The sequence below is a fragment of the Lygodium microphyllum genome, chromosome 6 (genome assembly GCF_053477565.2).
Source record: "Lygodium microphyllum isolate KBCC chromosome 6, Lygodium_microphyllum_v1.1.10, whole genome shotgun sequence".
Classification (NCBI taxonomy): Eukaryota; Viridiplantae; Streptophyta; class Polypodiopsida; order Schizaeales; family Lygodiaceae; genus Lygodium; species Lygodium microphyllum.
Genome location: NC_141140.1, coordinates 159644692 through 159669674, shown reverse-complemented (window position 1 = coordinate 159669674; position 24983 = coordinate 159644692). Strand labels below are relative to the sequence as shown.

General features: G+C 45.0%; 1 protein-coding gene across 1 annotated transcript in view; it reads left to right on the top strand.

Annotated features, from left to right (window-relative positions):
• The first annotated feature begins 360 nt into the window (after positions 1 to 360).
• Positions 361 to 24983, top strand: part of STT3A (staurosporin and temperature sensitive 3-like A) — a 74508-nt gene continuing 49885 nt past the window's right edge. The window contains exons 1-10 of the mRNA XM_087680337.1: positions 361 to 585; positions 674 to 736; positions 17017 to 17072; positions 17147 to 17218; positions 17322 to 17427; positions 17809 to 17859; positions 17982 to 18077; positions 18381 to 18440; positions 18540 to 18653; positions 19069 to 19155. Of these exons, the coding sequence (XP_087536463.1) occupies positions 490 to 585; positions 674 to 736; positions 17017 to 17072; positions 17147 to 17218; positions 17322 to 17427; positions 17809 to 17859; positions 17982 to 18077; positions 18381 to 18440; positions 18540 to 18653; positions 19069 to 19155 (801 nt within the window). The 5' untranslated portion in view covers positions 361 to 489. The remainder of the gene's footprint in view (positions 586 to 673; positions 737 to 17016; positions 17073 to 17146; positions 17219 to 17321; positions 17428 to 17808; positions 17860 to 17981; positions 18078 to 18380; positions 18441 to 18539; positions 18654 to 19068; positions 19156 to 24983) is intronic.

Sequence of the window (24983 nt, the reverse complement as noted above, 5' to 3'; positions counted from 1 at the left end):
ACCAACTCACCCACTCAATCATACATTGCATTTGGAAGTGCTAATTTGATCCAAATTCTTATGATAGCATAAACCCTAACGAGGGAGTATGTTTGATCTAAATAGCACAATCCATGATTAGGTGTGTATTGGACTTTAATAACATAATAATCCCTTCAACCATGCACTGATCTAAATTTCTGAATAGCAAAAGCCCTAATGACAAAGCATGTTTGATCCAAATAACTTAATAGCATAAACTCTACTTAGGGAGAATGTTTGATGTAAATAGCATAACCTCTCCAATTGAGGTCGGAAGTATGTTTCTTGATTTTGAATGAAAAACCTTGACCAGCTCAAAAAATAGTTGCATTCAAGCAGTCGCTCGTAACACTTTGCATTTGAGAGAGAGAGAGAGAGAGAGAGAGAGAGTGTGTGTGTGTGTGTGTATGTGTGTTCGCGTTTGATAGGTAGGGGATCTCTCTCAGATCCCTCCTCACTCAAGCAGCCATGGCGTCTGCCAGCGCAGGTGCCCTTGGATCCGTCCTCGCTTTCTTCATCCTCCTCCTCATTGGCATCCTCGCCTTCTCAATTCGCCTCTTCTCGGTGAGTGCCCCCCACCCCCACCCCCACCCCCGCGCCCCCTCTCATTTCTATCGTCAGCCCCTTTCTAACACTGAATTGATCTCTCCAGGTCATCAAATACGAGAGTGTCATCCATGAATTCGATCCCTATTTCAATTTCCGAGTAACCCAGGTATGCATTCTGCAGTCCTTGTTACGCCATTTTTTACGGTGGGCTTCTTCTTCTTATTAGAAATCTCTGCGGGCCATCAGGCCCTGATCAACATAGAAGAGCCATTAGGAACTAAATAACGTAGAAAGTTAGTGTGTGGAAATTTCTACGGGCCGATATGTACTTACCAATCTAGAGGAGCTGATTTTGACAAGTGATTATTCGATTTGCTGATGCTGCCGTCTTTCTACCTTGGATAGCACTGGCCTAAAGTTAGTTCCGTCCAACCCTGGAACCGATTTTGATAAGAGATGATCCAATTTGCTGATGCTTCCATCTTTCTACTTGGAGAAACATCTGTTTATACTGGCCAAGAGATTGTTTCGTCTAACCCTGGAGGAAAATTCTTCTCTAAGCTAGGCTGACAAAGAAACTACAAAGAGTCATGGAGAAGCGCTGACACTTTAAACGTCCCTAAGCCAGTTGTTGGGGCAGAGAAAACTCACCAGATCAAGTTCAGTGCTGCATTCTTCATGCATGCCACCAATCTGCCATCTACCTACCGAACTAACCATCTGCAGCTGAATGAGCAAAACAGCTGCAAGGGACCCTGCTCCAATTGGATAGACAAATATACCTCAATTGCTGGAGATGTGCACTGATTAGCCAAGGCAGTCATAGACACATTTCAGCTATGCAATCAAAGCGATACCATCTCCAATGGCTTCACTCAATGAAATAGGGTCACCAAAATAGACACGTACTCTCCAAACCATGTCTCCTTTTGGTTTTAAAAGACTCATCTAGCTAATGAAGGAGTGTTGGCTACTCATTAAGGATGTGTAAATGAGTGAAAGAGGACAAACAATGTCCTGATAATGAAAACAAAGGTAGTGGAACTGTAATACTTTTCATTAAAGCAGGTCAAATTGGATGGATCTAGTTACCATTTCTAGAATATCAAGATCACTAGCCAGATTATTCTTCTTAGGATGTGGAAAGTTGTAGAAGGCAAGGAGTTGATGTCAGAAGAGCAACAAGTGACAATGGAACAACAAAAGCAACAATCCACAAATTGTAAATAGAAATAGATCCGCCATGATAATCAAAGAGTACAATGGTTGAGTGGCAGCTCACACCCTCCATAGGCTCTCTTCCTCCCCAACAAGAATTGTCAAATACAAGTGGAATGGATGTGGCCATGTACCCTCCTTTTATAGACAAGAAGTTGGACAACCTATGAGATGTAGGTCAACCAGTGCTCAAGAAACACTACCTATCAACATGTGAAATGCTCTCTCAATTCCATCTCTAAGAGGACAAGTGAGCAAGCAGGGAACAAGAGCATCAAGGATGCACCATGGATACTCTCGCATGATCAAGGCTAGATGCACCTCTATAAGAAAGCACCACGAAGAAGTTCAAAGCAACAAGCCCTCTTAGAAGTTGAAGTAGTCAAGCTGGCCACCATGCACTTATTGTATTCACACAAGCTTTGTAGGATGGCGTGCCAGGCACCAAGATTCTCCACTAGAGCATAAGCATGCCCTTCAGGTCCCCTTATACAAGGCCACATGAACATCATGTTGCACGTCCTATCATGAACTTGGTATTGGACATAGTTCAAGATTTGGAGTTGCCAAAACATGTGGATTTGATTATACACTTCAAATCCACATGAACATGCCCCCTTTGTTGGCTTAATGACACACATCAAATTTAGTGAACATGAAAGAGCATCAACATATTCCCCCTTGATTAGGAGCACATGAGAGAGTGCAACATTAGTGGAGTTGAGAAGAACCATCCATTCGAGCCATCAATGCATGCAAAACCTTGCATAATGTCATGCTCCAACAAGCATAGCCACGATTGCCACTATATGAGAAGTAGCATGTCTTCCGCATCTTCCTTCTAGATGTGACAACGAGCGACATGGTCTCTTCTCTTTGCCTTTACGTGCATGGCTAACATGCCACCACAAAGTGATGGAATCATAGACTCTAGCAAAGGCTAGATCAATTCAGCCTCCTCTTTGAAAAGCCCTAGTGAGCACCACAACACACTATGAGAGTGCACAATGGAAGAGGAAACACAAACATGGAGAGGGAAGGGAAGAGAAAGACTACAATGAAAGAAGAGAATGGAATGAGAAAATCTACATTGAATTGAATGAAAGCTAAATATAAAAGAGATTGACCAGTCCGTGTCTGTAGCCCAAGGCATCAATGAGGACACACCGGATTTGGCTGATGATGGAAGGTAGCATTGGAAGATAGAGAAGAGTTCCTATACATCGAAGTTGTTAGAAGTTGCAACGATACAGAGAGATAGTAGGGTTTGTGGGGAGTAACACAAAGTAGGTACGACAAATATTGAGAGAGAAGAGAAACTTAGAAACACCAGAGAATAAGATGATGAAGCACTGAACCATACTATGTGAAGAAAAGCTGATACAACAGAGTCAAAGCTCAAAAGATGATTGCACTGTCCCGTCTGAATCAAGCGGCACCACCTATGGAGAATCTGGACAATGAAGGGAGCAAAACACAGTTCTTTGGGTAGTGGGCTATTGAGATAATCATTAGGAGGTGAAGGACAACTATCGAGGGAGCAAAGCATAGTTCTTTGATGTCGTCATGGATGAAGAAGATGATCACGGGCTGTTGAGGGAGCGAAGCATAGTCCTTTGACACCAAGATATGTGCCAGGAAGCAAAACCCCAAATGGAAAATGATGCTAGAAGCCTGGCAGTTGCAAATGCAAGGTGGAGGAGCTTCTTGACTAGAAAATGCAAGTGGCAGGGGCCGCAAACTTGATGCTAGGTGCTAGAAGGCTGACGCCAAGGTGCAGAAGGTTGACACTAGGGAGAGGATGATGAATTGCTAGGCAAGGGGAAGCCCTCTGGACTGCCAAATGCAGAAGATGGATGACGCCTGATAGGAGAAAGCTAATGTTAAGCTGTGAATGTTGATGCCAAGGTAGCAATGTTGACGCCAAGTAGAAGGAGATGATGTCAGACAGTGGTGGGGAAGCCTCCAGACCAAAAAACGTAGGTGAAGGTGGAGCTTGAAGGAGAAGGGTGTTGACGCCAAGTAGAGCGATGGTGACGCTAGGTGGAAGATGCTCCAAATGCAAGGGATGATGGCACTTGAAGTTAAGGGAGAAGATGGTGATGGAGAAGAGCTAGGAGCCACGAACCGCAATGTCCTCTTGAAGGTGTGTGAGGGTAGTGGAAAGGTTGGAGAGGGAAGGCAAGGGTGTTTGATGATGGAAGAAGAGTCGCAAAGAGTGTGGGTGATATTGGTGAATGAATGAAGAGGTAGCCTATTTATAGGCCTTAGGTGTCTAGGTTGGCACACCACTGAGTGGGCGCCCATTGATAAAGTGCCCATAATGAGGGCGCCAACTCTTTTTGAAGAAGTGGTTTCTCAACAAGAGGCATTGAAACTTGCAAAGGATAAACATGTGAATGACCAGCCAAGTGTGGAGGATAGCTATAAATAGTTGCATATGCCAAAAATAGCGGATTGCTATATATAGGTGCCGCCATATCCTAGCTAGTGTGAATGCAGTCCAAACCCATTGAAAATGAAATACATCGAGTTGAAAATTAACAAGCTAGTGTGGAAGCTCCTAAGTCCTATTGAAAAGAAATGCATGCTCTAGAAAGATCTGTCTTGTCTAGAAAGAGCTCTCCTTTGTCAAAACACATGACAAACTAAGTGTCAAAGCTCCTAATATCCTTGTCTACTTTGGCTTACAAGTAGGAGAAGACTTTGCATGACACATGATTGCCAATACCCCCTCTTAGGTCTTGGATATGGCAGAAGGCCAAATAAGATGAAATAGATCTTAGGGTGGCAAAAGAAGTACCAAAGTTGATGGAGTCCATTGATGAAGAAGCTCCTCATGATTGTGGGAACCCCCCCTAAAACAGAAGAGGCTAGGGAATCCACAATTGCATCACTGATATCGTCCCCCCATGAAAAGGATGGGGGGTACGAGGGAACCACCAAGGGAGATGGTGGGGGATGGGATGGACCTTGTGGGATAGATGGTGCACAATAGGGAATGGGTGCAGCTATAGAGGACTTCCTCGGAGGCCCTTGTACAATGAAAGGGGAATGAAGCTTGTAAAGCCCTCTCCTACCAACCTATCACTAAACTGGCTCCTAAAGAAGAATCCTCAATAAAGACAGCCTGCTTGGTGAAAACAACTCGGGTACCAAGTTTGGTAAGGGGCTATGAATTGAGAGGAGTGGTAAGCCCAAGTTTGGAACATGTAGGACTTCCAAAACATTGTTCGATGATGGTCATGCAATAGCAGTAGAGTGCCAATATCACTAGTAGGCATCGATGAAATGTCACCAACAGTGACTATATTGTGTGATGGACGAGGATCCTATAGCAAATCTCCTCGAGGAGTCATATGACTCCAAGAACTATTGTCAATAGGGTTTGAGGTGTGGGCACGATTCCACTTCTTCTTGATAGACAAGATTCGACAATCAAAGCCCTCTACATTCTAGGTTTGGACTTTAGCTTACTCTTAGGTCATGGACTTACATAGATGGGGATGTGTGTGGTCTTCATCCAAGAAGCGATGACAGTTTAGGGTGCATGACTGAAGGGATGTGTGATGATAGTCCATAAGTAGAGGATGGATATCCTTGGATCTGAAAGGTCGTGTGGGGGGTTTGTGAGTGTTCGAGGGTAGTGAGGGGGATGGTATCACAACCGTCCTAGAGCGGAAGGGTGTGGTAAAGTGGGGGTAGGTGGAAGGTACAATGTTAAAAGGGTGGGGTTCCCCCTAACGATACACTAGGAGATGGAGTGAATGGAGGGCAGATAGATGGTGGGATGGATGAAGAGAAAGTGATACGAGCAAAGATGGAAGATTCAACCCCTAGTGTGCTTGGAACGGAAGTGAAAAGTAATCCAAGATTTTGGAATGAAAATGTGAGTAGATCTGAATGTGGAGAAGATAGTGATGGGATGGGAGGGAGTTGAGAAGTGTGGTTTCCTTACTCAAATAAACAGATGGTAGAGATATACTTGATGAAGGGTGTTTGCTTCGAGAGCCTCCTCTATTAAAGTTAACATAGTGAAAACCATCTGGCTCTTGCACACCAAAAGGAGAAACAAGAGAGGGTTTTGGCTCATACGACTCAAAAGGGTTATACAAACCTGACATAAGGCTTGGTTGAGATAAAGGAGATGGATTGCTTGATGCATTGAATGTCGTGGTCCCTCCGAGAGATGGCCAGTCTCAGCAATCAGTCCAGACGGAGTAGTAGTACTCCTTGGAGGAGTGTAAATTGAACTATACGTTATGCACAAGTATGTCAGAAGTGGAGCAGCAATTGTAGCATAAACATATGTTGTAATAAAGTGTTGAAACACAAGACAAAAGAGAAAGGAAAAGAAAGAACATTGAAGAACACAATATAGATGAGAACTCAGATGTATGCTCGGGAAATGGAATCCATATATTCAACATGAGACAGTCGCATATAATAGTGAGTCATTGGTTGCGTGGGCACCGATAGTGGCTCCTCTCTCCACGGAGTCTCCATGTGTGATGGTAGATGAGTCATTGAGTGAGGAGAAGGAGCTTGAATATATATGACAAAAATATGTCCTCAATATGATTAGGTCTACCAATATTTAATGCTGGTCTGTCAGCAATAAATGCTAAGCATGACCAAAATGAAGACCATAAAAAATGTCTAAAATATCCTAAATAAACACAGGCTTATACATGAGCTGATATATCTGCTAACACCTCTTAGATCATGGGTGATCTGATACAATACAATGAGAATGAATCATAAACCATACAACATAGAACCACCTGTCAGAGTGCAGCGGTGCGGAAGCGTAGGATTGAGAGAGAGAGAACGCAGAGAGAGAAGGGAGAGAAAGAGACAGTGGACAATGAAGATCTGCTGTATAAAGAATGCTGAATACAAAGATATACACGGGCGCAGTGCGCTGGACTGCGTGTCTCCACCTCGACGATGCGACCTGCTGTCCACCTCGAAGTCTGCTGCAGTCTGCACTGTCTGCTGTCTGAAATCTGTGAACAGAGACAGAAATCTGCACGGCACCGGTCTGTAATCTGCGACAGAGAAGAGTGGCCAGACTGCTGGAAACGTCGACTATAAATAGTCGAAAACTGCCTGAAAATAGGGCGCCAGAAAATAGGTCGGCTGCATTAAATGCAGCTGACTGGGCTGCAGGCCGTCGGACTGCCACGTGGCAGTCCGACTGCACAGTCCGACTGTGCAGCTGCCCTGCTGGTCCGACTGTGCAGCTGCCTGCCCTCCAGTCAGGCTATGATCTCTAACACCCCCTCTCAGAGCCTGGACAGGGCAGAAGCCTGAGGGATCTGGAATGTTGCCGAAGTAGAGTCTGAGGAAGCGCCTTCGTAAACAAATCCGCAAGATTGTCCTCCGTCTTGCAATACTCCACAGTGATGGTCTCATCCAGAAGCTTTTCTCGGATGAAGTGGTACTGAATCTCAATGTGCTTCGTCCGGGCATGAAAAACAGGGTTCCGTGCCAAAGCAATGCAACTCTCATTGTCACATCGCAGCAATGTAGGACGAGGCTGGGGGCACCCAAGCTCCTCCAACAATCTCCGAAGCCACACAACCTCGCATGTGGTGGAAGACGCGGCCCGATACTCCGCCTCAGTAGACGAAAGGGCTACCGTGGGCTGCTTCTTGCTACTCCATGAAATAACACCTGCACCCAAAGTAAAGCAGTAACCTGTTGTAGACCGCTTGTGGTCCACGTCACCGGCCCAATCCGAGTCGCTCCACCCTGCAAGTACAAGATGTGACCCATCTGTCCCTGCGGGGTAATGAATCCCCAAATCAGACGTCCCCCTCAGATACCGAAGTATCCTCTGAGCAGCCTACCAATGCACCGTCTTAGGTTCACTTATGAACCCTGCCAAGAGCCCAACAGCAAAACATAGATCAACCCTGGTGTTGAGAAGCCAAATCAAGGACCCTATCAACTGTCGATAGCGGGACGCATCCGCCAAAGGAGAAGCTGAATGGGAAGTGGCCTTCCAGTTCGGATCCATAGGAGTAGAGAGGGCCCGACAATCTTCCATCTCAAAAGACACCAAGAGCTCCTGTACATATCTCTGTTGGGAGAGAAAGATCCCCCTCTGAGACTGATAAATCTCATGGCCTAAAAAGAAATGAAGTAGCCCCAAATCCGTCATCTCGAACGTCCGATGTAAAGCTGACTTTGTCTCCTGGACCGGCTGTGCATCATCACCTGTGACAATCAAATCATCAACATATAATACAAACAGCACACAACCATCCTCGGAAGTGTGAACATACAGCTGCGGATCGGCCTTGGACCGCCGATATCCCAACTGAGACTGGAGGAACGAATCAATCTTCTCGTTCCAAGCTCGCGGGGCCTGCTTGAGGCCATACAGGGCCTTCTTCAACCTGTAGACTTTCCCATCTGAAGAACCAAAGCCAGGAGGCTGCTCAACGTAGATCTCCTCCTTCAAATCACCATTCAGGAAGGCCGACTTCACATCCAACTGATAAACAGGCCATCTCCTATGGCCAGCCAAAGCAAGAACAACTCTAATGGTTGCCATACGAGCTGTGGGGGCAAAGGTGTCATGACAGTCAATCCTTGGGCGCTGGGCAAAACCCTTAGCAACAAGGCGAGCCTTGTGCTTATCCAAAGTACCATCACTGAGATATTTGGTCTTGAAGACCCACTTGACTCCAATCACCTTCTTCTTCGGGGGGCGTGGCACAAGTGACCAAGTGCCATTCCTCTCAATAGCCTCCAACTCAGCTTCCATAGCTTTCTTCCATGGGGCGGACTGTAAAGCCTCCTTCACGGAGGTGGGCTCTCGATCCTGCATAACACGGGACATCAAACAATAGTTGGAGCAAACAAGCTCCGAAGAATGCGCCTGGTGCCTCCGTGACCGCCGCGGACCATCTTGCGGTCCCCACTCCTCAGGAACCCCCTCGATCCCTGAATCACGGAGTGTGTCACGGGCCCAGCGAGGAGGAGGCCGAACCTCCCCTCGTCGTTCTCCATCAGCAGAAGACTCTGGAATATCCACCGGTGGTAACTCCTCAGAAGGGTCCGGTGGAACAATAGACTCTGTGTCAGAAACAGAATCATAATCAAAAGGCACGGGTTCCAGTGGAACTGTCGAAGGAGCCCAACTCTCTCCTCGATCTCCAAGAACGGGATGCTCCTCACCCGTTGAAGTAGCCGGAACCTCCACAAACCGTACATCACGGCTAGTGTACACATCCCGCTTGACGGGATCATACAGTCGGTAGCCTTGGGACTGGGAGCTGTAGCCAACAAATACCTGTTTTCGGGAAGCCGCTTCAAATTTATCACCGTGAGCCTTGGGAATGTGAACATAAGCATCACACCCAAAGACTCGAAAGTAAGAAACATCTGGCTTCGTCCCAAAATAAGCCTCAAATGGAGTCATCCCTTCCACGGCCGAAGTAGGGGATCGATTAAGAATGTGGACGGCAGTAGCCACAGCCTCGGCCTACAGAACCTGAGGGGTCTGTCGGTGCTCCATCATGGTGCGCGCCATCTCGATCACACTGCGGTTCTTCCGTTCTAGAATACCATTTTCTTGAGGAGTATTGGTATGGGCAAACTCCTGGTGAATTCCTCTATCTGCACAAAACCGAGCAAATTCATCAGACACAAATTCACCTCCCTTGTCGGATCGCAAGGTCTTCAACTTCCGGCCTGATCGGTTCTCCTCAAAGAGAAGCCAATCCTTGAAGTGCGAGAAAGCTTCTGACTTTAGTGCCAAAAAAGAGGCCCATGTCATCCTGCTATAGTCATCCACGATCAGCATGAAGTACGAGCTTCCACGCAGGGACTCATTCCTCATAGGGCCACATAGATCCGTAGATACTAATTCCATCGGTGAAGTAGACCGCCGCGAAGCGGTGTGGGGAATGGCATCTCTATGCTGCTTCCCCCGTATGCACGAGACACATGGCTGGTGGCTCACCACTATATCCGGCAACCCTCGAACAAGCTGTCCACGTGACGCCCTCCGAAGATAGTCATAGTTCAGGTGACCAAACCGAGCATGCCATAACTCAGACTGTGACTGTGAGGTAAGAAGAAGAGTAGAGAGAGCAGTGGACGACTTCAGTTTGTAAATGCCGTTCTCCTCATATCCGGATGAGAGAACCTTCCTCGATTCACGATCAAGGACTCGCACTGTAGAACTATCAAACTCCACCAAAAGACCAAGGGAGCAAATCTTATGAACTGAAAGGAGATGGTATCCTAATCCTGGTACATGCAAAACCTCTGAGGTATGGGTGCCACCTCGTCCATCCGGAATAAGCTGCATCTTACCCCGACCTGCAATAGAAACTGAAGAGCTGTCCCCAATGAGGACCTGCCCACGCGAAGGTCGCAGCTGGGCAACACCATCTGATGAAGGAGTCATGTGCCGTGAGGCACCACTATCAACAATCCACTCTCGAGCTTGGGGAGCCGTCATCGCAGCATCAGAAGCATTCGGTGAAGCGTCCTCAATGACAACTAGATGTAGAAATGCAGCTGATGAGGGTGCAGCCACCGCTCCAGAATCCTTGGTATCCTTCTTCTTGGTGTCCTTCGTGTCTTTGTCAGGGCAATCCTTCTTCCAATGGCCAGTCTTTTCACAAATATGACATGTGGAGTCTTTGTCCTTGTCCTTCTCCTTGTCCTTCTTGGACTTGTTATCCCCCTTCTTCTTCTTTTGGTCCTTCCCCTTCTTCTGAGAGGCTTGACCTGTCAACGCCTCCGTTTTGGAAGCATTCTGTCCCTTTAACTGTTCCTCTTGGTCCAAGACCATAGGAACCAACTCTTCCCACCGAAGAGTAGACTCTCGCCCTGAAGCAATAAGGGCAGAGTAAAATGTACCGAATCGTGGCGGCAACTGGGACAATAGTGTGATCGCCATGTCTTCGGAGGAAATCGGCTTCCCCGCATTCTGAACCTGCATCTGTAGCTGCCTTAGCTTGTTAATGTGTTCCCTTAGCGAAGAAGACTTATTGACGGACAAGGTCCGCATCTGTACCTCCAAAGAAACCCTCTTCATTAGGGTCATCCGATTGTACATTTGATCAAGCTCCAGCCATATCTCACGAGCCACCGTCAAGTGCTCGATGTGAGCGATCACGGCTGTAGTGCATGATAGAAAGAGAAAGGATCGAATCCTGGCATTCAGTTTGTCCCAATGAGACTGGGCCCTGGCCAACTCCGCACGAGCATCGGAAGAGAGTTTGAACTCATCTCTTACCGAAGGCCGGTCAATATCCTCCTGTACCAACTCCGCCAAATCATAGGACTCAAGGATGGCCAACATCATAACGCGCCAAATGCGGTAGTTGTCGCCGTCGAGCTTCTGATCTGTAGGAAGAGCCGGTAAGACAGGCACCTTCCGGTCCATAATCGCCTGGAACTCCAAGTCCATCTCTGTAGACATCTTTACCTGCAATGCCTTCTCAAACGCAAAAGCAGCCCCCTCTGACTGGGTAAACTCAGCCTGCTAAGGCTCTTCCGCGTCCCGAAGCTTCTTCACCCGCCGGAGGCAATGAAAAAGCAAAACCTGCACTTTTAGGTTGAAAACTCAAATTTCCTCCGCGTCAAACAGCAGTAAACAGCAGCAAATCCACCACTTGTACTCCTTTCCTGTGCGCCCACACTCGTTTCAGCCTTGTTCCAAGGCGCAGCACTCCTGTCTGCCCTTAAACGCAAAAAACACAAATTTGTGTCGCGATGGAAACTCCCCTTCAGGTTGATTCTGCGCTCAGTCAGCCCTCAAACACTGCTCTGATACCATGTCAGAGTGCAGCGGTGCGGAAGCGTAGGACTGAGAGAGAGAGAACGCAGAGAGAGAAGGGAGAGAAAGAGACAGTGGACAATGAAGATCTGCTGTATAAAGAATGCTGAATACAAAGATATACACGGGCGCAGTGCGCTGGACTGCGTGTCTCCACCTCGACGATGCGACCTGCTGTCCACCTCGAAGTCTGCTGCAGTCTGCACTGTCTGCTGTTTGAAATCTGTGAACAGAGACAGAAATCTGCACGGCACCGGTCTGTAATCTGCGACAGAGAAGAGTGGCCAGACTGCTGGAAACGTCGACTATAAATAGTCGAAAACTGCCTGGGCTGCAGGCAGTCGGACTGCCACGTGGCAGTCCGACTGCACAGTCCGACTGTGCAGCTGCCCTGCTGGTCCGACTGTGCAGCTGCCTGCCCTCCAGTCAGGCTATGATCTCTAACACCACCAAGTAGAACCATGGATACCCAAGGAGTGGGTGATCAAGCCACCACCAATATGCCTTGGAGAGAACTTGATGTCAATGTCGATCGTACTAGCTCCTGAAAATAGAGAAGATCATAGCATACCTTTGTGTTTGTCCCAATGTCTCTCAGTAGCATACATGACCATCTTGTCAAAAATGCATCTGGAACATATGTGACCATGGATTCTCTGCCTTTGGCCAAACCACCAAAGTGTCCCCTCGTGAGCTCATGACTAGGAACCAAACCCACTCTCTGTCAAATAAACAATCTATCATGAACTTGGATGCCAATCCTAGCTCCTTGATTTGAACTTGCCAGATTTCAATCAATGCGTCAGGGAAGTCCCTCCTTGGATCTTGTGCATTTGTATTGATGTATAGATGAGGCAGGTTTGCCCCATCTCACCACCCTCTCACACTCCCTCTCTAGCACTAGAGAGTCACGAGGGATGCTGTCATCACCACCACTAGAAAGCAGTTGAGGAAGGGGCCATCAATCCCTTCCTGTGATCCGAAGAAGCAGATCCTTTCCACACCTTGGACTTCTCCTTGGCCAAAGGATTGGAGTTTGAGTCGGAGGCAGATGATGACTTGTAGTCGGAGTCCACATCTTGCTTTGTCTTCTTCTCCTTCTTTTTCCTGGAAGCTGCTAACAGTGTGCAAGCCTTCTGTAAATGACCTTTCTTCCCATAATGGTAACACTGGGTCTTCGACTTCTTCTTCGAACCCCTCTCTGAAGCTACAAGTGCCTTACTAGAACTTGATGAAAGCCTCCCTTGTAACCGCAATGATTCCTCATGCTTAAGCAACATCGAGGTCATATGTGTAAAACTGACAGGAGTCGATGATGTTTACGCCCTCAAAGCATTCGCTACTCCATTGATCACTATAGGGAGTTTGGAGAGTACGAGTCCAATAAGATGAGCCTTTGGAAGGGCAGACACTGCATTTGCTGAAGTTGGTCTTGGATTTGGGTCACACGAAGTAGAAAAGATTGCTTAGTATCATTGACCTCGAACTGAATTTGTTGGAGCTGTCCATAATGAGTAATTGCCCTCATGGTGGAAGGCGCCGCATACATCGGCTGCAACTTCGTCCATACTTCAGAAGGTGTCCTGCAAGAGGTAACCGCCGTTAGGACTTCTTTGGAAATACATTGAAGTAAGGCCGAGTAAGCACGGGCATCATCCGAATCCCATGTAAGCACCGCTTCCTCATAGTTGTCATCATCAAAATCAGCTTGAATAGGAGAAGGTTGCTGAGGAAGTTCAGTAGCTCCGCAAACCATGCACCATAACTGCTTCTGTATAAACCAAGCCTTCATCACAACACTCCATGTAAGATAATAAGATCCATGCAACTTATCATCAGTGGATGTGCATGGAGGAGCCATCTATAAAGGATTTAGAAGAGAAGTAGAGAAAAGAAGGTATTCGGAGAGGGAACACGGCCAAACCACAAGCACAGACTGCAGAAAATGAGAGTTCACATGCTTTATTCACCAAAATCTGACCAAAACAAGAAGAAAACTTCTGCGAAAAGTCAAAAAATCAGCCAGAATTAGCAAAAACGGCTTGATAATGCAGTCATCTAGCCAAGAGGAGATGCAAAAACAACAAAATGCAAGTTGGAACTGACACGTAAGCAGGAGAGGGGCTGATGTAGGCTATACGGATGTTGACGTCATCAAAAACGCAGGAAAAACAGGTTGCCTGGTTGGAGCAACAGTCGCCTGATCAGCAATGGTCAAAACAGTCCTGAAATCAGCAAATAAAATACAACAGGAGCATAGAACTTGAGCTCTGATACCATGTTAGAAGTGGAGTAGCAATGAAAGCGTAAACATATGCTATAATAAACTGCTGAAACACAAGACGAAAGAGAAAGGGAAAGAAAGAATACTGAAGAATACAATACATATGAGAACTCAGGTATATGCTCAAGAAATGGAATCCATATATCCAACACAAGACAGTTGCATACAATAGTGAGTCATTGGCTGCGTGGGCACCGGCATTGGCTCCTCTCCATGGAGTCTCCATGTGTGATGGGCAGATGAGTCACTGAGTGAGTAGGAGGAGCCTGAATATATAGGACCAAAATATGTCCTCAGTATGATCAGGTTGGCCAGCAATAAATGCTAAATATGACCGAAATGAAGACCATAAAAAATGCCTAAAATATCCTAAATAATGTCCCCAACCTTTGCATGCACAGACTTACACATGAGCTGACATATTTGCTAACAAAGTACTCCTCAAACTCTTTATTTGTAAGATGACCAAAACGAGAAGAAGAAGATGGTAAAGGTGAAGGTGTGTCTACCTTCTCCGTGAGACCACAATGCCTTCTCATAGCCTCCAACGATGGAGAAGCTTGATAGGGTGTCATAGGATCTGTAGAAAAAGATGCCTGAGACATTATGAGTTAGAATCGAGTCGCGTGTGAGTCTCGCACAAAGACTAGCCTCCACAATCATCGCAGGATACTCTTTAGAAGAGCACCGGCTCTGATACCATGTGAAGATATGCTAGGGTTTGCACTAAGGAAACATAGCATGCATGACCAAGACTGAAACACAAGGACTCAGATAGAGACAGACAAAACTCAAACCCTAAACGCAAAACGCAAAATGCAAAAAATCAAAACTCAAAACTCAAACATAGAAACAATTTACAAACATAGAGAGAAGAAAATTTGAAGTGAATGAATGCTATAAATGAATGTAAGAGTGTATAGAATGCCTAAGGGCAGAGCAATGCAGTGTCGGAGAATGAGGTCCACCGGAGATGGATCTCAAGTGTAGTAACCACCAATCGGAGTGTTGAAGTGTAGGAAATACCAAACGTTGATCATGAGAGTGTCAGGAAACTAAGGCGACAATAGGAGAGGTGTTTGTTGATATAGATGGCCTGCTGGACAGCAAAAACACAGGTATTGCAGCAGTTGCTTGGTGGGAGAGATGGCAGCAGCCTGTTGCTTGGCATCAAATGCTGAAAATGCAGGCTGATCAGGTGCTATGATGACACAGTAGATGGAGACCTCCAAATAGTAAGGCGATGGCTGAAAACAGGCCGCCTAGGGCTGGATAGTGATGGGCTGCAGTTGATGATGGCTGGAGAGCAAATGGTCGATGGGCTGATGGCTGAAATCTGCACTGTAGAGCGAGAAACCTGCACCAAAGGATTAGGTTGAATGGTGGGCAGCTTGTCTATTTATAGATGTTGAAGGGTGCTTAAAAAAATTAGGGTTTTGGGGGACCACTGAAACTCTCTCGAACTGTGCACTAAATTTGCGTTTTGAATTAATTGAGCGTGTTTTGGGGCTGTTGAAAAATGGTAATCAGTTGTAAAGCATACTTTAGCTCAACACATGCATTTACTTCCTTAAGAGTTGATTCACCACCAACTTGTGCAGCCCTATTAGGATGACGGTCTTGCTAAAAGCCAAATATCTTATGAACTTGGTTAATGACTTCTATAGATATGCTTAGTCTTTAATTATTGGAGTAAAAATCGAAAGTCTTTTCTCGATTTTGTGAGTGGAAGTTTTTTGTGGAGAAACAAATTGCCTTTGGAGTTTAGAAGGGCCTGAGCTGATTTTGTGGCGAGTTTATCTCAAAGGAATTTGACATGTTTGGAAGACAACATGGGATCAAGTTGGAGTTTTCTTATACCAATACATTGATGTAGAATGGTGTTCTGGAGCAACAGGATTGGACCATGCTGGAGATGGCCCGTTGTAGAGCACCAAGAGTTATCTTCCTTGGGCTGAAGTGTATTTATTCATATCCACAATAGGTCACTAACTCTCGGCTTGCACGATATGACTCGCTATCAGGATTTCTTTAGATGAAAGCCTTATGTTACCCACTTCCACATCTTTGGATGTGATGCCCATGTCCATGTGGATAAGAAAAAGAGGAGGAACCTGGAAAATCAATGCCAAGTCCAAGCGGCATGTATTTGTTGGTTACAATCATATAACCAAAGGTTATAAACTCTTACGATCTGGATATTGGCAAAGTGGTGGTGAGCTGTGATGTTGTGTTCGAAGAGGACCTTACCTTAGATACTTCCCTTGGTGGTGATTGAGCAAGTGGATTCAACTCCATGTTGATATCTACATCCAAAGGCCAATATATGTCAAATTATTCAGGAAATAATTAGATATTTACCATGTCTTGAAGTAAAAATCAACTCAATCAGCAAAATGCCACTTTTGGTTCACTTAAGGTTTAACTATGAATGCGTAGATGTCCAAACCAAGAACATCAATGCAGCAATTTTAGCGCATGTGCCTAGGGAGATCTTGTTCATCATTCTCTTTACATTGTATGTCTTCCATCTATCTAGATCATAGGAGGACTTCCCACATTTCCATGCAAATGGTATCAATTTACCATGGTCCATTGTTTAAGGTTTGCACTTTAGTCCATCTCTACCATCTCTTAAATATATAATTTAGTTTTCCACTCTGTCATCTTAAATGTTTTGATAGCTTGCACCACATTGGCAAAGGCAGTGATCTTCCTCAACATAGGTTAAGCTGTTAATGCTTTAAATCTTCCACCACATTTGCTATGACAACCATACTGCAGCACAGACACATATTTAAAGAAATAGCTTTTATTGAAAATTGAAGGTTCTTATACATCAATATCCTACCATCTGACCAGCATAAGGGTTTGTAAGACAACCCACTGACATCCTTGATCACTATAGCATCTTGGAGATTAGGGTTAGGGTTTCCCAAAAACCTCAAGTAGAAACATGTTCTTACATAATAAAGTAAGTGAAGTATCTTGAGGCTTGAACTTCCATCTTATTGATATAGATACATGATATTTTTATGTTAGCTTGTTGTATGTACAGGGTTTTGCTGTGTTGGTTTTGTATGTAACTAGTTTGTAACGGTCTTTCTCATAAAATGCTGTACTGATCATCTTGCAGTACCTCTCCAAAAATGGGATTTATGATTTCTGGAACTGGTTTGATGATCGCACCTGGTAAGCTTGAAAGTCTGCCTCCGTTAAGTTTTTCCAGTAATCTGCAGTGAATTTAACAGGGCTGACCTTCGCAGGTACCCACTTGGGCGTGTGATTGGAGGAACTGTCTATCCTGGTCTGACATTAACAGCTGGGTTTATGTGGTGGTAGGTTTACATGTAACCTTTAGCATATCACACATGCAGATGCTGCTATTGGTTTCTGAAAAAGATGGTCTGATTTTACTTTTTTTTGATGGTGAATATCTAGGTTTTTCAACTCTTTGAATATTCCATTATCAGTGGAAACTGTTTGCGTCTTTACTGCTCCCATCTTTTCGGCCAATGCATCATGGGCGACCTTTCTTTTGACAAAGGTGGTGCTTCGCAGCATGATTTTCAGATTATTACCTCCTGCTTTATCATATATCATTCTTTGTAAATTTCTCATTTTAAATTATTTGCTCGGAGTAATCATGAAGATAATTTACTCTCATTATTTTGTCTTCCTTCCTACTTGGTTGTGAGTGATTGAGGCATGAGATCATTTACTCTAATTGTATTGTCTTCTATCCTACTTGGAATCAAGCCCTTACAAGGCTCTCTCTTCTGTAGCACACTATCACAACCTTTACCAGCTCTGCTTTACTTCAGTTCTGTTAAGCCGTATTTACCTGTCCACTTTTGTGCTGTACTGAAACATCAGCTGTTTGAACTCACTGAAATCAAGTTTCACTAAAGTTCCTGTTACACAACAGGAAGTAAAGGGCACTGGAGCAGGTCTTGCTGCAGCAGTTCTGCTTGCAATGGTATGTTCTAAAGGTATTCGACATGAGAAAAGTCATCTGATGACTTTTCTCAGTAGGTTTTGTTGATTTCAACGTCATTAGTTTGTGGATGCTTACCTTATCCTGTCTTGTCTGTCATGCAGGTTCCATCATATATGTCCCGGTCTGTTGCAGGCTCATACGATAATGAAGCAGTTGCAATTTTTGCTCTGGTTTTCACCTTCTTCCTGTATATAAAGGTGGTTGCAATCTTACTACCTGCACTAAAGATCAGGGGACAGCAATATTAGGCTGCATTCTTGCAATTCCATCAGCAAAGGGTTGCAGTTCCTTGCAATAATGATTTAGGTTGATTGTTGTGTGTGTGCATGTGTTTGCTAGCATGGTTAAAGCCTTTTGGTCTAGATGCATGTTATGGAGTTTTGGTTTTGATTATCCTTTGGTTATCAGGCTATTTTTTGATCATGCTGTTCTTTGATGCCATGAATTTCTCATTTTGTGGTGACTCCAAAGGCCTAACATTTGTGGTGGTTTAACTGCAGACACTGAATACTGGCTCACTCTTCTATGCTACCCTAAATTCTCTTGCCTACTTTTATATGGTAAGTAGTCTTATGTCTATTTTCTGCAATTTATTCCAAAAGTAATTTGTTCCTAAGCTAACAACACTGACAGCATCTACAATTTCATGTTTCTAACAGGTTTGCTCCTGGGGAGGCTATACATTTATCATCAACTTAATTCCAATGCACGTATTGTTATGTATCGTGACAGGCAGATTTTCAGCAAGGTTGTATATTGCATATGCACCCCTGGTAAACATACTATCCTTCAATACTAAGTTGGGCAGTCAAGGGATGGGTTTCTACTGTCAAAAAAATGTATTTAAATATGGATCGAAAAGCTTTTGTATTGTTATTATGTTGGAAAGAGTATTTAAAACGTGAATTGGAAGGCTTTTGTGTTGTTATTAGGTCAACTTATGCAATTAATGTAAGTCTGGATTACCGATATTCACTGTAAATTCAGCAGCAGAATATCCAGTTCTACAGTACGTACTGACTTTTATGAAGTTCACTCCAAGTGCTGCATGTGCCTCTGTTTACACCTCCAAAACCTACCATTTTTTTGACACTTCCAACCTCAGATCACCACAATGCAGGGGTGACTGTACTGTGTGCATACTTTGATTTTGAAACAAGTCTTGATTTAACTCTGTGACACTGGCAGGTTATTTTAGGAACTTTGTTGGCAGCGCTCGTGCCTGTTGTTGGTTTCAATGCCGTCATGACCTCAGAACATTTTGCTTCTTTTCTGGTTAGTGTCCTCATCTCAGTCTTGTTTTTTTATCTTAACAGGTTGTAAATTTCATGCTTCATGTGAATGCTAAAGCTATTTTATAGAACACCATTCAATACTGTTTCTCATTCATCAATATGGTTCTGCCAACTTTTCTATTCAAGTGGTTTATTATTTTGCAAATTTGTAAACTCTCAATATGGCACAATTTGTTTCTGTGCGGTTAATGAATTATACACTTCTTAGGTACATTAGCTTATAGGTCTTGGCTGTGCAATATTGTTCCCCCTGGGAGGTTTTTCTGGCAGTTTGCTCCTCGATCAATTCCTCAAGATCAGCCATTTTAACTGTTGATTCTGTTGGCATTTTAACTCTTTATCTTCCCTTGGCTCGGCACCTTGCATGAATGTAGCCTTGACAGGTTGTAAAATGTTGCCTAAGACTGGAACTGCCCATGTAACAAATCAATTAAAGTTACATGCACATAAACAAGAGGAGCTAAGCATGTTATTACTTAATTGGATAACATATTTTCTTCTTATGAACTTCAGCAAAAGTGGAGGAATATATGCAGCAATTTCTTGGAAGCTGGAGATACCTTGGCATAGTAACAGATTGTTCCTATGCTGAAAACTTGGCCAAAGATCTTCTGCATATCACATTAGGCACAAACTTTATCCACACAACCTGAAATTGGAGAATGACGTACAGTGACAATGACAAGGTCAATGATGATGATGATGATAATGGGCAAGGACAATGATAGTGACATGTGGTGACAATTAATGTGAGGTGATGATAGACCGCGTGTATGCATGTAGGTGCATGCGTGCGTGCGTGCACACACACACACACAGAGGATGTATTATGTGCTCTTGTGAGCATAAGAGTGCTGGTGAAGTAGGAAAAACTGTGGATTGCCATGGGTTCTGTTTGTTCTATGCAGGGGGGTCAGGACAACAGTATTCAGGTGTGCTTATGGTCGTGCATGCGAAATTTCAGCTGGTTCTTGTTAAGAATGATGTGCATGGTTGCTTCTTGATTGTTGGAACTTTGTTTGAAGGGGAGATTCTATGGCTGGTTGGGCTCTATCCACCAAAGGATCCATCATCCAAACGGGATCTGTGGGACTGTTTAAAAACTTTGTGTCACTTGACAGATCGGGAGTGCTGATGGGAGATTTTAAAATGTTTGTTTATCATTCACGGTCTACCTTTGAGCACTTGGTAATGGATGCACTTGAGAGCCGTGCATGTCATGATTTTGCATTGGTTGTTTGAAGCAGGATCTTTGGTCTTGGTTTTACCCATCAGACTTGGGCTTTACTTTTCAGTCAGCACAGCATACTGCCACATGGTCTCGATTGGATCATATGTATGTCTATACAAGATGATGCCTTTTTACTAGAGATTTTGGATATGTGAGTGCTGCAACAAGATGCGTTGTTTGACCACTTTCCTTTGCAGTTTGACATGCTTGCACGCCTTGCTGCTCCTCTTGCGCAAATTTTGGGATGGCTCTCTTTGCATTACAATTCATCTTATTTGAAGCATCCGGTTTTTAATGATTATATGGGACAATTGTTTGATAGATTTTTACTTAATTTACCCTTTAGGGGCAGCGACTCTTTTGAGCAATCGATCAACAATGTGCCAAGGGTTGCCCAGCATTATGACATTTATTATGCCTCTCTTTGTAGGCGGCGTTGGCAGGCTGCTGAAGGAATGTTGGCTTTGGTCCACTCTTTACTACTATATTCACTAGATGATCCGTTTTTGCTTCCATTGGCTACAAGGCCGGTGAATCTCATTTAGAAGTTCTAGTTAATTGGGATCTAGGATGTCTAAATTGGCCAAGTTGGATTGCTCGATTAAGCAAAATCCATCGTGTAGATGTAGAATGATACTGAGATTGCTGTGGAGCTGCCATGGTGCTTGTGAAAAATATATAAGATCCCTTTGGATAGGCCCTTGATGTATTGATGCTTTGTTCTTGAGGAGGGCTTCTATAAGTACTCATCGTCTTTATAAGCAATAGTATCTCAAGGAGAAAGAGGCTCTAACAGGGGATGATCAATGTAATCCATGTCTCTTGATATTGGCCCAAACTTGTCACCAAAGAGACAATGAAAATGCCTCCGGGCCTCGTATTAGGCTAGATGATGGCAAATGTCATGCCCTTCTATCTCTAGCTCTAGCTAACAAATCTGGCATATGCCTTCCTAGAAGGTATTGTCCTATATCTGCTAGTCTCAATCTCTAGTTGGTGTGAATAGGTGCATGACTAATCAATAGTGCATCTGATCCCATGAGAGAGGGGGTCATGATTCATCCACATATCTTAACAAAAAAATTCATTAAGCTCTGGAGCTAGTACTTAAGAAATCAGTCAGAATCCATTGGTTCATTGGCTCTACCTTTGTCTCTCTCTCTTGCTCCTCAAAAGTTTCTTTGTGTAACTCAGAGCTCCAATAAAAGCAATCCTAGTCATCTCTAATCCTTGTGCTCCCTCACCCTACAAAGAGACCCAATGCGAGAGAGAGAGAGAGAGAGAGAGAGAGAGAGAGAGAGAGAGAGAGAGAGAGAGAATACAACAAAAGAAATCTAAATCTAAATGCTGATAACAAAAGAAAGTAGCTGGCAGTGTGAGGTACATATCATCTCAGAAAATTCCTCCTTGGTCACTAAAGCATAGTGTCAATCTCTTCCTAGGTAGAGAAGAACGTGGGTGGTCCAGCTATGGCATGAGCAATGATTTGATGTATCCTCCTTTGCATTTATCATTGCCATATCTATCGAGCTCTAGGATGCCTTGATTAGCCAAGCTGAAGTGTTCGATCAATTGGTGTCCCTCTATTGCCATGAGCCATTAGCTAGAGGGATGATGGCCTTAGATAGTTCTCCTTTGAGCAGAAAGTTGATGGAGATATTTGTCCTTTTTGAGTGTGAAACTAGCTCGTGTATGTGGGTGGTTTCCATTAGTGGTTATTCCGTAATATACACACTGGTGAGTATTAGCATTTACATGGGTAAAGAGTTCTTAATGCGGTACCCTTTTTATTAGTTGAGTGCCCTTGGAGTATCTTGACTAATTGTTTTTGGCAACAACTGATGTTTCATAATTATATTTCTAGTGTTGTTAGAAAATGATTTATATATTGATTCTTGCAGTGACTCTATTTGTTGTTAGACTTTGTTGATATGTAGAGATAGACGAGGATATGTTTGCAGTGCCGGGTTGAGCATTTAGCAGATTTTGGGTCATCTAAAATATATTGCTACTTATTGGCATCCTTGGATTTATTCATTAAAGACACATTGATGGGTTTATTTATTTTTACAATGTTGCCTACTATTTGCCGATTATTATTTATGAGATTTATTAGCATTGGCATTGGACTATCATTTAGCATTAGAGTTTGATTATTCATTTGATACATGAAGGTTCAAAACCTTAGTTTTAGTAAGCAAGCTCAATCAGCAAGCTTTAGTTTGAGTAAGCAAGCTCCATTAGCAAAAATCTTGCTATATTTTTGTAAAGGGGCTTATTTTGGGCAAAAGAAAATTGAATAAACTAAATACATGCATTGAGGAGAGCCGTCTCAATGCATGGGGAGAGATTGTACCCACTTTTGTATCGTACACTCTCTTGTGTTTTGTTAAAAATAAAAAGGATAAGAATAAGGCTTGTGAGCAGATTGGAAATGCTGGGAAGAGCTTAGACTGATGGGCCTCTTCCCTCCTTGAAAATCAGAGGCTTTGATGGAGATGGGGCCTTAGTTGCTTTAGCTAAGCCTTAGAGGCTTTTGGATTGATGACTCCCTCCTAGTTGTTGAGTGGATGACTCCTCTCCCAAGGTGGTTGTGACACACCACAAGGGGATTCACATATGGTTTAGTGGTGGCAGCACCTGATGAGAGAGAAGATGCTGGGCGGCAGCAGAAAGCTGCAAGCACAGCCTTCTGGCTGTGTTCCAGGTGGCTGTTTGTGTCAGTCGGAGTTGGGCTGATCAAGGCAGCAGCAAACAGCATCAAATGCAGGCCTGAAACAGCCCTGGAACTTAGTAGGTATGATGGTGACAGTTGCCAGGGGGCGCTTAAGGCTGGAGAATGGGCTGGCTGCAACATGAACTGAAGTATCCACCAAGAAGGGATGTAGACAGCAGTGTAGAATGGTTGCCAGCTGATGGAGAGTCTGCAAATCAGAATGAGGCTGAGTGGATCCCCCCAAATTGGGGGTTCACTAATGGGACATAGACACTCTCTAGGAAATGCTGGTAATAATTATGTTTTGGGGCTGTGATAAATATTAAATAGCTAATCAGAATGTAATGCATTTTTAGCTCAAACAGTTATTGGTTGCATGAGAGAGAGAGAGAAGAGAGAGAAGAGAGAGAGAGAGAGAGAGAGAGAGAGAGAGAGAGAGAGAGAGAGCCGGGTCGCGATGACGCCGCCTGCGTGTCCCGCCCTGCCGTCAACCGGCTGACTGTCGACCCTGCCCGCCATCGTTCCTGCTCGCTGTCGAGTGTCACACCAGCGGCTCCTGCTCGTCGTCGGTGCCCGTCCATCCTATCTGCCATCTGACCTGCTCGCCATCAGACCTGCGCGTCGGTCCTATTCGCCGTCAGACGCTTGTCGCCTGTCAGACGACTGCCTGCCCTGTCGCCTGTCAGACGCCTGTCCTGTCAGACGACTGCCTGCCCGTCGCCTGTCCTCTCGCCCGCCCCTGACGACTGCCTGCCCTGTCCTGTCAGACGACTGCCTGCTCTGTCGCCTGTCCTCTCGCCCGCCCCTGACGACTGCCTGCCCTGTCGCCTGTCAGACGCCATCGCCTGACAGCCGCCATCGCCTGCCAGACCTGTCCGCCCTCGCCTGTCGGACGCCACCCTCGCCTGTCGGACGCCACCCTCGCCTGTCAGACGCTGCCCTCGCCAGTCAGCCGCTGTGGTGGTCGCCCCAGGTAACACATCGTTTGTGGCAGCGTCTCGCAGGGCGCACTGATCTTTTCTTCCTCTCAGCGAGAGGCAATATCCTCTGTTCGTGCTTGAGCCTGCGCCTCTGGGTTTCTGCGACCTGCACACGGAGACAGTGCAGCCTTGTCTTTCCACAGACACCGAGAGAGAGAGAGAGAGAGAGAGAGAGAGAGAGAGAGAGAGAGAGAGAGAGAGAGAAGACAGCAGTATGGCTGGCCTGGATATGGATTTTCTAGACCGGACGGTGGCAGCCCTTGGCCCTGATTCCGATACAGAGGAGCCGGAGGATATGGTGCCGTGCACGGAGGAGATGCCTCCAAGTTCTGAACTGCCGCCTGCGGGCAAACGCTCCAAGCATACTTCTGACGAGCCAATGGGTCCTCAGGAACGTTCCTATGCGCAGGTTGCCTCTGATCCTGTGGATTCGCAGGAGATTGACTGGGAGCATTTGCTGGACTTTGCCAATACTTTGCTTGGCGATTATGTCCAGCTTAATAATGAAACTTTTTCTGACGCGGAAACTGATGATGTGCTGGAAGCCACGGTGGACCCGAAATCAGTCTTGTGGTCCTTCTCGGTGTTTTATGACCGTGCAGTTATACTTTTCTTCACTGGCAGGATCCCAGTGCTTTCACATATTCGCCAGTGGATGCACCATTTATTGCAAGGGGAGTGTGTTGAGGAGATCTTCCTTGGACCTCGCGGCTTTTATGAGGTGCTGTTGAAATCGGAAACACATCGAGTTGAGCTCCTGTCCAAGTTGCCATTATTCTTTGATCGCCGCCTGGTCCATGTTGTACCATGGCGCCCTATGGGCGACTTCCAGCGTCTGCTTCAACGAGAATGCCCAGTATGGGTGGAAGTGGAAAATTGTC